General features: G+C 49.9%; 1 protein-coding gene across 10 annotated transcripts in view; it reads right to left on the bottom strand.

Moving 5' to 3' along the window:
* The window catches only part of Pecam1 (platelet and endothelial cell adhesion molecule 1), a 97,143-nt gene that overhangs the window by 11,018 nt on the left and 73,692 nt on the right, over window positions 1-12,433 (bottom strand). For 6 of the 10 annotated variants that reach the window (XM_052196386.1, XM_052196387.1, XM_052196388.1 and 3 more), the window contains exon 15: window positions 5,248-5,304. The exons of the other annotated variants lie outside the window; for them this stretch is intronic. In XM_052196386.1, coding sequence (XP_052052346.1) covers window positions 5,248-5,304 — 57 coding nt within the window. The remainder of the gene's footprint in view (window positions 1-5,247; window positions 5,305-12,433) is intronic. 10 annotated transcript variants of the gene reach the window in all.

Raw genomic sequence — 12,433 nt, 5'->3', positions numbered from 1 at the left:
GAGGTGGACACAGGGAAAGCAAGAGCTGGTGTCTGAGGGAGCTAGCTCCCCCTGGTGGGCAGGTAGAGAAGATAGTCTAAGCCAGGGCTTCTCTGGGTTGGCCTTGTAGACAGCTCTCCTCTGACTGTGCGCTGTAAGCTAGAGATTGACTGTGCAGCGTGAGCTGTTTGTCAGCATCCCTGACTCCTATCCACCAGACTCATCGGGACCGCCCTCCCTACACAACTTGTAGCAACAGTGAATGTGTGCTGAGATGGGGTGTGACTCAGTGGGTGGCTTCTAACTGGCATGCCTGAGGTCCTGGGGGCCACCTCTCCAGCACTGCAGGCCATCACTGTAAACCAACCCCACCGCTAGAGCTCACAGATGATCCTGCATTAAGGCTGAGGTCAGCGGAGTCCAGAGTTGAGTGTCCTAGTTAAGTGACAGACAGGAATGTATCCAGCCTCGGCCTGGCCTACTTTCTCTTATAGTTCACCACTGAGTACTAAGACACACACACAGGCACTTAACTTTCCCCTCTTCTGGTAATTCACTCATAAACCGGAACTAGAGCCACTCACTGAGGCTTGTGAATCCCAACCTCAGGCAAGTAACACAAAAGACAAAAGCTGAGAGGTGGCTCAGCGCTTAAGAGCACTGACTGCTCTTCCAGAGGACCCAGGTTCGAGTCTCAGCATCCTTGTGGCTCCTCACAACTAAACACCTATAATTCCAGTCCCAGGGCATCGGACTCAGTCTTCAGCCTTTGTGGTACCAGGGACCAACATGGCACACACATGAAGCGTTTGTTTGTTTTTCAAGACAGAGTTTCTTTGTGTAGCCCTGGCTGTCCCGGAACTTGCTCTGTTCTCAAACTCACCGAGATTCGACTGCCTCTGCTTCCCAACTACTGGGATTAAAGGCGTGTGCACCACAGCCCAGCTCATAATTTTTTTTAATTAAAAGGGAAAAATAACTTTTAGAACCCTGAAAGGTTAAGTTTGCATCTAAGCTATGAGGAAGGACCCGGAAATGTGGCCCAGGGGCAGAGAGGGCGCTTAGCGGACAAGAGGCCTTGCTTCCATCCCCAACACTAATCAATCAATCAATAATCAATCAATAGATTATGGAGGGTGAGGGGTGATCATGAACAGCATCAGCCCCACTCCTCCACAAAAACTGAAGATTATTAAATCAACAACATCCCAAAAAACCAAACAAAAACAAACAACGACAAAAAACCCACACAGATTACTGAAGGACTGTTTCTTAGCTCGTCCTGGTTGGAACGAATGGATATTTTCTCCTTTCCTTTGGCCTTTCTAGATTTGGCCTCTTTCTTCCTCCTCTTCCTCCTCCTCCTCTTCCTCCTCTTCCTCTTCTTCCTCCCTCTCTCCCTCCCTCCCTCCCTCCATCCCCCTCTTCCTCTCCCTCTCTCTCTGAACAGGGTCTCAAGAGGCCTAGGCCTGACTTGAACTTTCTATCTACACCACCTGGGACAGCTTGCTTATCTCTACTTTGTTAGTTCTGAGAATGTCGCCCACCTGCCTGCCCTCCCTGCACAAACAGCCAGGGGACAAGCTGGCATTAGTGGCTCATGTAGCAACTGGAAAGGTCAAAGTTCAAAGGTCTAGAGGTGTTCTTTTTGTTTTGTTATTTGCTGCTGTTAGTATTTTTCCGAGACAGGGTTTCTCTGTGTAGCCCTGGCTGCCCTGGAACTCCCTCTGTAAACCAGCCCAGCCTTGAACCTGAAATGATTTTTTTATTAATCAATGAATTAATTAGTTGGCTTGGCTTAGTGGCTCTGACTGGTCTGAAATGTTTTTATAGACCCAGCTAGACCTGGGCCCATTGAAATCCACCTCCTGAATACTGGAATTAAAGGTCAAGCTCCACCATGCCTGACTTATTTATTCTTTTCAAAATTTTTATCTTTTTGTTTTGGTTTTCAAGACTGGATTTCTCTGTGTAGAAATCTGTACTCCAGGCAGGCCTCAAACCCAGAATTCCACCGGCCTCTGCCTCAGGAACACTGGTATTAAAGGCGTGCACCACCACCAGGCATTTAGTTTTATTCCATTTATTTACTTAATTGGGGTAGTGAGGTGCATGTACCGCCAGGCCCATCTGGAGGTCAGAGGACAGCTTTCTTCTTCCACCATGTGAATCCCAGGGTTCAAACTCAGGCTGTCAGTCTTGGTGACAGCGCCTTGACACACTGCCTTAGCCAGTGCAACCCTGGGACTCCTGACGTGTTTCGATTAAAAGAGAGCTTACACCCACTGGTTCAGGGTCTTCACTTGACAGATGGGAAGGCTGAGCATTGCTAAACTCACAGACAAGGTGTGGTGTGGTGGAAGCAAACCCACAGAATGGTGGCGACCAACGTCTGGGGCAGACGGAGATTTGGGGCAATGGGTGGTGGGAACCCTGGCTGCCCAACAGCATCAAAGGACATAAGAATACTACATTAGCCACCTGACTATTCGAAATGGCTAAAGCATTAAGTTTTATGTACAGTTTATAACGATACAGGGAAAGAAGGTAAGCTAGAGTCTAAAGCCGAGATTGCAAACAGCACGCATCTCCCATTACAAGTTCCCTCCTGCTTCTGTGTGAAGCTCCCCGAAATCTCTCCAAGGGCCCCTTGGGGTGGCGGGCTGCTCCCTGGAGGCTGTCCTGCCTAAGGCCTTCTGCTTATCTAGGGGAGTGGCCTTTCTTTGAACCTCTCAGGGGAAAGGGGGTTTCAGAGCCAAAACTCCACCCTCTGAGCCATTTCCTTAAACAGCCTGCCCCAGGGTTTGAAGAGATATCGCAAAGACTGTGAGAGGGGAGCTTCTGCTAAGATGCTTCCCTACACCCAGTCAGCCGCCAGCTGCTCACACAAAGGTTCCTTCTGTCACCCTCTGCACACACACCATGTATTCTGTATTTCTCTCTCCCTGTTCTGATCAGTCCATAATGCCTGGGGAGTGAGAGAGATCCCAGGAACCAGACAAGTGCAGCACAACCACAGCACCCACAGATTGACCCTCAAACGGGAGTCCCCAGGCCAGCCTCAGCCAGCATTGTATGAGTGGTTAGAAATGTACATTCGCCGGGCATGGTGGCACATGCCTGTAATCCCAGCACTCTGGGAGGCAGAGGCAGGCGGATTTCTGAGTTCGAGGCCAGCCTGGTCTACAGAGTGAGTTCCAGGACAGCCATGGCTATACAGAGAAACCCTGTCTCAAAAAAAACCAAATTCAAAAAACCAAAAAAAAAAAAAAAAAAAAAAAAAAAAAAAAAAAAAGAAATGTAAATTCTTAGGGGCTGGAGAGATGGCTCAGGGGTTAAGAGCACTGACTGCTTTTCCAGAGGTCCTGAGTTCAATTCCCAGTAACCACATGGTGGCTCACAACCATCTGTAATGGGATCCCATACCCTCCCTCTTCTGGTGTGTCAAGATATGACAGTGTGCTTAAATTAATTTTACTTAAATTAAGTAAAAGCTCAAAAAAAAAAAAAAAAAGAAAGCTCAAAAAAAGAAAAAATGTAAATTCTTTACCCTAAAGGACTCAGGCATGAAGGGTTAGGAGTGGTTCTGTCAGTCTGAGTTTTCTTGAGAACCTGGACTCTCTCTGGTCCATCCCCTCATTCCACAGAGGAGGTAACCATGCTGGTTAAGTTTAAGAATCAACATAGCACAAACTAGAGTCATTTGGGAAGAGGGACTCTCAGTTGAAACAATGATCCCATCACATTGCCTGTAGACAAGCATTTTCTTGATTAATGACTGATGTGAGGAGTTCAGCCCACTGTGGGTGGCGCCAACCCTAGGCATGTAGTATGGGTCCTATAAGAAGAAGCTGCAGTCTTCTGTGGCAGCACTCCTCCATGGTCTCTGCACCAGCTCCTGCCTCCAGGTTCCTGCCCTGCCCCGACTTCCCTCAGTGATGGGACTGTCATGTGGAGATATAAGCCAAACAAACCCTCCCCCACCCAAGTTGCTTTTAGTCATAATGTCTTATACCAGTATTAGAAACCCTAACTAAGACAGTTATGGAGGTCTGGGGATGCTTCATGGCTTGACCAAGACCATCCAGGGCCACCCCAGTCTCACTGGATGCCGATTTTAATGTCTATAGTAGGTAGAATTGGATTCTCCAATGGATCTGGTGACGACTTTAACCCAAATCAAGACAGATGAGCAGTAAAGACCGTGAGAAGCTTAAGGACAATCTACCCCAGATAGCTATCCTCCTGCTGCCTGCTTTCCTCGGAAGATCAAAGATCTCTCTCTCTCTCCCTCCCTCCACCTTTTTTTTTAAATATTTATTTTATTTATATGAGTATACTGCAGCTGCCTTCAGACACACCAGAAGGGGGCATCAGATCCCATTACAGATGGTTGTGAGCTACCATGTGGATGCTGGGAATTGAACTCAGGACTTCTGGAAAAGCAGTCAGTACTCTTAACCACTGAGCCATCTCTCCAGCCCCCCTCCCTCCATCTTTTAAAGACTCCCTCCCTCTGTAACCGGGCTATCTCTGAACTTTATATATAGGCAGTGGCGACCAAAGCTTGCTTTTCCAGCTCTGCCCGCCCTGTGCTGGGCTGACAGGCCTGTACCCCCGTGCTCAGTATCCTTCCCCTTATGTACACAGTTATGGTTAAGCAGTTACGTAATCCTTCCTTCCCACAATCTTCTCTCTGAGTCACTGCTCTCTGAGATTTCTTCTGCATGTCAATCAACCCAGTTTGCTTATCCCTGGCTGGACTGTCTCGTTTGCAAGGCCTCAGGCAGGAACCCAGAAGTATAAGAGGAAAAACTATCCTGCCAGCTCCTTCCCTCTAACCTAAAGACAGTGCAATTCAGTGATCAGGAATGTGGAGTCTAGCTCTGGGTGCTTCTGTGATCTCGGGCAAGAGCCTTATACTGTCTGTGCTTCTGTATTCTTAGGGTGGTAGGAGGGACAGAGTCAAACCCTTAATATAAGGGTTGATGCTCTGCTGGGCGGTGGTGTCCCACACCTTTAACCCCAGTACTTGGGAGGCAGAACCAGGTGGATCTCTGAGTTTGAGGCCTGACTGGTCTACAGAGGGAGTTCCAGGACAGCAGGGTTACACAGAGGAACCCTGTCTCAAAAACCCAAAAGGGGTGAAAAAAAAAAAAAAAGAGTCAATGCTCTTCTTGGCTTTCCCCCTCCCTTTGCCCACTCTCCAGGTCCATTAGTGATTCTAGCACAGGCCCTCCCACTCAGGATCAGGGGCCCCTCACTCACTAGGGTCGACCTTCCGGATTTCACTGTACACCGTCTCTGTGGCTCTCGTTCCCAGAGCTGGAAAGGGAACCAGGCACAGGTCAGTAGCTGCCTTGGAGCCCCAGGCTAGCCCACTGCTGTGCCTACCCACCACCCAACACTGCCCTGTCCAGAAGCATCACAGCGCATAGCCTTCCCCAGCCTCAGAAGTTCAGACCTAACCAGAGGCTCCTTGAGACTTAGAGTATATCAACAGGCGTGACGAGCCTGGCTGCAGGGAGACCGCACAGACCCACAGACCCCAGCCCAGTGACCTCGCCCTCCTTCCCCTGCCGCGGAGACCCTGTGCCAGCTGCTCTGCCTGATAGGACTTGCCTGTCAGGGCTAGGCTATGTGCGGCCTTACAACCACTGGTGCGGCTGGATCCCAAGAATTAGAATTGGATCCTGAGGTCTGGGTTGGAGCCTGGCGTCAGCAGCAGCCATACAGATCAGCCGGGACAACGGCCATTTGCAGATAGTTTGCTGAGCTGCTGACTGCCTTTGGTGTCAACGTCTAGGCTCACTACAGGGTCTAAGAGAAGCATGCTGGGGCCTGTGCTGGCGCGAGTTTGTTCTGTGTTGCTTTTTTGTTTGTTATTGTTGCTTGAGACAGTTTTATGTAGCCCAGGCTGGCCTTGAATTTGCTATGTAGCCCAGGATAGCCTTGAACTCTTGATCCTCCAGCCTTCACCTCCCAAGTCCTGGGATTATAGACCTGCACCATTACACCTAGGTACACGGGTGTTTTTTAGAGCTCTCCGTGGTTTTGAACGTGTAGCCAGCGTCATTAATTCTCTTGGCTAGACCTTTGGAATAGAAGACGAGGCTACCTGTTTATTTCATATTGAAATATGTTCAAGGATGTGTCTATACAGGTGTGTGTACACTCACACACACTATACATACGGACATGTATCTCATGTATACACACTTGTACACAGTATCTAGACTCACTCACACTGGCAATGCATTCATGTATATGCATACATATACCCAGAGACCCTGAGGAAGCAGGACAAAACCGGAACACATGCTAAGTTTCTGATACTTGAAGGATTGACCAGGAAATCTGCTTGCACACCTGGAGGGGTTTGCTAGCCCCCTCCTCTCCCTGTCTCCCTCAGATAGCCTGAGACGTCGTCTTGCCACATGCTGTCCTCGTTGTAGATGCCTGGGGCCCCACATGGATTCTAATTACACCAACGATACTTTCTCACTTTGCTGTGAGGCCACTCCTACAGTGGCCTCTTCCTTTCTCTGGACCCTGAGCCCTTCCATTGCTGACTCCGTCCTTTCTCCTACCCCACTTCTCTAAGACTCTGAACAAGCAACAGCCATTTGCATGTACACCCCCAATATTTGCATTCTCTGCCCTGAGCAGCTACAGGGGCTCCTGTGACCCCAGAGCAGTTCGGTGACATTTACCCCAAGCATGCTGACTTTCTTTGTTCCCACACTTGTCAGCCCGGGTGGATTCCCAAGGTCTTATAGAGCAAAGACCCAGTTTACTCTCCACCCACCCCACCACACTCCACCCCACCGCACCCTACCCGTCCACCCTGCTCAGGTTTTGCATAGTCTTCCAGTCAGTCTTTGCTATCCTTAGCATTGTCTGCAGGGATAGTGAAAGAGAGTACCAGGCCATGCCCTGAAGCATCCCCGACCTTGAGGCGCAGTCGGCCCCTTCCAGAGTTCCTGTCTATGTAATAAGGAGCACACTGCAGAAGGAATGGTAGGTTGGCTGTGGGATCAAAGTCTAGGTTCCTCATTAGACACTGGATGTCGGTGGCTATAAATCCTATACATAAATACATATATATTTACTATATATGTATACATATACTATATATAAATCCTGTATGACAGAGAAAGGCCAGGAGTGGTCCACATCCACACAGGAGAACTTGGGGAATCCAGAATGATGAAGGTATTGCAGAAGGAATCAAAGTGACTCCCCAAGGCAGGAATTGCAGTTCAGTAGAGTAGCTGAGATCCCCGTTCCCCAGTGTAAGGACATGTAGCTGCTATTCCTGGTTGTCAATTTGACTATATCTGGAATGAACTACAGTCTAGAATTGGAAGGGTCACCTATGATCCTAATTTGGAGGCTCAGAGATATAAGTTTCTGGCCTGGATCTTGGTATGGAGATCTTGAAGCATAGTGGCTAAGACAAGACAATCTCCAAGTTCAAGATCATTTGGGATTAAAGACATGGATGCACACGCCTTTAATCTGGGCCACACCCTCTGCTGGAGACCTACAGCCTTTAATCTAGGCTATACACTGGCTGGAGATATATAAGGACATTGGAAGAAGGAAGATTACTCACTCTTCCTTGCCTGCTTGCCTCCTGGGACTGAGAAACTGCTAGATCCTTGGACTTCCATCAACAGCTGCTGCTGACCATTGTTGGGGAGTTGGACTATAGACTGTAAGTCATCAACAAATTCCCTAACTATATAAAGACTATCCATACATTCTGTGACTCTAGAGAACCCAAACTAATTCAGGACATCTGCCTAAGAGAACTATTGAGAAACAGCAGGATCCCACGCAGAGACGGAAACTCTAGGCGTCTTCAAACCTGCCGTGGGACCTTCTATACCTCAAAAGACCATTCAACGACTGTACACATCTGTGTGGCCTCAACCACTGAAGAAGAAAATGTGGATCTGGTGCTAGCTTTCAGGCGCTCTAGGCTTCAGAGAAGACAGATGTGCCAAGGGTGTCGATGAGCTGAAGATGTGGCTCAGTGGCACAGCACTAGCTCAGCAGGGACAAGACTCTGGGTTCAAGCCCCAGTGCAAACAAACAAACAAACAAACAAACAAGTAAACAATCACGGGGCTGGGAGACGCTCAGTGGATAAGCACACTTGCTGTATAAACGTTAAGAACCTGAGTTGGAATCCTGAACTCAAATCCCAGACAATCTGGGGCAGAGCTGTAGCACCTATAAGCCCAGCAATTGTTAGGGACAGAGGACTGACTGCTAGGACCTGCTGGCTGCCAGCCTAGACCCAGGATCAGCAGGAGGAGACTGTCTCAAAAGGGTAAGGTGGTAGGTGACAGAGCATGACACCTGACATAAATCGGAGTCTGTGACTTCTGCATGTGCTCAGGGGCAGGTGTACCCCAACACACACACACACACACACACACACACACACACACACACACACACAGCTAAAAATCACTATGTGAAAATTTCTATAAGGTGCTGTCTACCAGAAGCAATGCCAGCTCTTCCTCTTTCCTATCCTAACATGGAGCTAGGACAGAAACGGGATGAATTGGGATGGGGGGGGGTGCGGGCGGTGGGGGGGGGAGGGGGAAAGTGAGGGCTGGGCAGCCAAACGTGGGTGGGGTTAGTCTGGACATCTTGTAAACTTTACTGTCCCAGGTACCTCTCTGGTCTCCTTGGCAACAGTCTAATACTCTCTGGACCTCAGTAGCTTCAGTCTGTGCCTACCTCAAGTCAGGCAGGGCTGGACTTCTGTGCCCATGGTCTATAGCTGCCCCTGGTTTTGCCAGGCTCAGTAAGAGGGGGTGGGAGGGAGGAGCAGGGTGCAGCTGCTCACTGCTGCTCCCCCTCTTATGTCCCTCTGGCAGCAGCTGCCTGCTAATGACTAGTCCAGGCCAGGAGGCTGTTTGTCTCTGCTTGTCAGAGGCGTTTCCTGATGGGTCTCTATTTTGGTTTCTGTTTTTCTCCCTGCTAATGGAGAGAGAAGGCTTCTACGTCATGGGGTTTTCCCAGCAATTAGCCTCAGAGCAAACAGACAGCAAATCGGGATTTAATGAGTTCCTTCCCGCCTTCCTCCATCCCCAGTGACCACTTGGTTAGCTGCCAGCCAGGATTAGATCTGGATCGTGTCCCCATAGTCTCCTCCAACTGTGAAGGATGAGAGACCTTGAGAACCAGGGACCAGGCAGGCAGACACCAGTTCACGTTTAGTCAGCATTGGCCTTGAACCCACAAAGCCCTTCTTTCTTCACCCAGCAGTGCCCTAGTCCCTGCTTAGGGGGAGGACAAGGGGCAAGCGCCAGTGGTCCAGATCTGAGTTCCTCACAGTCCTTCTGCAACAAGGAGGAGGCAGTGAAAGAAAAACACCGCTCCTCTTGCCACCCAAATGACCTTTATTCTAGAATCTTTCCCAGAGTCCCGGCTGGGCACCCGGCAACCTGTGCAAGCTGGGAAGTGTAACTGATAGCTTGGCTGCAAGGGACAGCTGCAGAGTCCAGCGAGGGAAGCCAGAGGCAATAGCCGCGGTCCCACCCTATTCTAGGAACTGCCCCACTTCCGCTAGTCAGTGCCTCCACACCCTCAAGAAAGCAAAAGAATACCAGATACAAGGACACGCTCTCAACGAAAGGGAAGTGGAGCCTTTCCCAGGGGCAGCGAAGCTTCCTTCTTCCCTCCTCAGCTTTCTTAGTCCCAGCGCACACACGTGCACTCCCACACGAGGAGCGGATATCATGCACAACCTGCCTAGACCCGGTCCCAATCCAGACTGGTGTCAGAGCCCAGGGTGACAGGGGACTTGAGGATGTTCTGAAGACAGAGAGCAGGGATTTGGTCCCCTGTGCCTTCCGTCATCAGTCTTCACCTGCCTCAGTACAGAAAGGACAATGTGGGCCACCCTGATCTTGTCACCCTGCCCTCAGGCTAGCACCTTCCCTTACCTCTAACCTCACTTCCACTTAGAAAGAGGAAAGCTGTTCCCTGGGTTGCCAAGCCCAGGCTGGCCCAGTGAGCACTGGTACTGAGCGTACTCCAGTTTCATCTGTCCCAGCCTACACAGGCTTGTCTCTGAGCTCCAGACCCCATGCTTCCGGCTCCTGGGTGTCTCCCCAGCATCTTAGACTTGACCTAGACAAACCAGATCTCATCCTCAACACCACAGCCATCCATGCAGTTACTCCAGCAAGAAATGTGGGGACTTGGGCTCCCCAGTCTTGGTCACAGGCTGTGATGGGTCTCAAAGGTACACCTAGACACCAGTCACGACCTGCACCCACTATCTCTTACACAGTGATAAATAGCACTTCTGTCTGTGTGGCCAGTCTGGTTCTTCCTCAAAAGTCCCTCTAAGGAGGAAAGGCCTTGTGTTTGTTTTCATATACATACATATGTGAGTACGTATGTATTTATGTATGTACGGTATGTATGCATGTGGTTGCATGTGTTGAGAGGATTGGGTATGCACATGTATCTCACTATGTGCACACCAGAAAGGGAACACCCACACCTCTGTGTCTCACACAGTGGCTGGCACCTTTATGTCTTTGTCACCATTAGCTACCAAAATGAGTCAAACACTTCACTATAAAACAACAACAACAAAAAAGACAAGTGCATCAGGCCTTCCACGTTCCCCAGCCCTCAGGTCCAGTCAGGACACCACCGATGCCCACACAGCTAAGCACATTAAAGTCTCCAGTCTCTGGAAACAGTTCTGGCCAGAGATCACAGGGAAGTGCTAGTGGCATAGCACAGGACATGACCCCTGGCTGGAAAGTTTCACATCTATAACTGCTGTTGGGGTACTTGGATCCACGCTCAGTAAGAGTAGGAAGAGAAACTCCAGCACTTGTCCTAAATCATCGAGCAAGAGGCAGCTTCAGGACGCCATCACCATGCGGCTCCAGCTAATTGGCGGGCCCAGCCTGGAAAACTGCCCACAGCATTAGCCTCAGCGCAAAGGGAGACAGGCAGGTGGCAGTAGTCCTAAGGGGTGTCCCCCAGCCGGAAGGCTCAGGATGGCTACTTCCTTTGAAGCACACAGGAGCCCAAGGGTGGGCCAAGAGGGAAAAGGGTTGGGAGATGGGTATTGTTTCTGGTGCTCAAAACGGCTGAGATCTGTGTTCGGGTATCTGCTGTAACCCACCCACTGTGCCTGCATCTCCCAGCACTGACTAAGATAGGGACTTACAGGCAGCTTGCCCTCGAGTGAACCACACACCCAACACAAAAAGCTACGGCATAGATCCCATGCCACACTGTAAGGAGACTCTAGTCTTTCCCCAAAAGTCCCTCTAAGGGGGAAAGGCCTCTGTGATGGGTAATCTCCAATTTGACTGGATTTAGAATCACTGAGGAAGCTTTACCTCTAGGCATTTCTGTGTGTGTGTGTGTGTGTGTGTGTGTGGTCTAAATTGGGCCAATCGAGGTGAAAAAAGCCATCCTAAATGTAGTTGGCACCGGGTCATGGGCTGTGGTCCCAGGCTGCATAAAGAAGGCAAATGTTGCCGAGACCCAGAATTCATTGCTTTCCCCAGACACAGTATCTAAAAACATGTCTGAGTTATACTTTCCATGCCATGAAGAACTGCATTGCCTCCAATAGGAAAGCAAATAAACCTCTCCTCTCTCAAACTGGTTTTTGTCAAGCATTTGGTCACAGCAATGAAGTAAATACATTGGCCCTCCCCGCCCCACCCCATCATCATCATCATCATCATCATCATCAGTGTGGCTCTGTGCAAATGTGAGTGCAATACCTGCAGATACCAGAAGAGGACGCTGGGTTCCCTTGGAGCTGGAGTTACAGGTGGTCTTAAGTCACCTGATATGGATGCCGGGAACCAAACTCAGTTTCTCTGGGAGAACAGTCTGTGCTCTTAGCCACTGAGCCATCTCTCCAGCCTGTGTTCACATTTTGGATTTGGTTTTTTTTTGAGACAGGGTTTCTCTGTATAGCCTTGGCTGTCCTGGAACTCACTCTGTAGACCAGGCTAGCCTCAAACTCAGAAATCCGCCTGCCTCTGCCTCCCAGAGTGCTGGGATTACAGGCGTGCGCTACCACCGCCCAGCTTCCGTGTTCCCCATTTTAAGCATGCATTTGATTGACACACATTTGGTCCACACAGGCAACTGTTCTAGGAACACAGTGCATCTGGGCAGGGGCTGGCCTCTGACAGAAGGCCGGAACACTCAGTGGGGGATGGGGAGAGGCTGCTTCCAAAGACTCTTTCAGAGAATAGCGCTCCGCTCTTAGTCCCTGCCTGGCCTGCAGTGAGTGCTCACAATTTTATAGTTCCGGACTTAGGAGCATCTAGTAGGTCTGCAGAAGACCACCCTCCATTCCAAGAGACAATTCTGGCAGTAGAAGGCATCTCGTGCAGTATCTACACCCAAGCCCAGAGCCTCATGTGGGCTCTGCTCA

The sequence above is a fragment of the Apodemus sylvaticus genome, chromosome 10 (genome assembly GCF_947179515.1).
Source record: "Apodemus sylvaticus chromosome 10, mApoSyl1.1, whole genome shotgun sequence".
NCBI lineage: Eukaryota > Metazoa > Chordata > Mammalia > Rodentia > Muridae > Apodemus > Apodemus sylvaticus.
The sequence above is the reverse complement of the archived record's forward strand: the minus strand, read 5'-3'. Positions and strand labels throughout refer to the sequence as shown.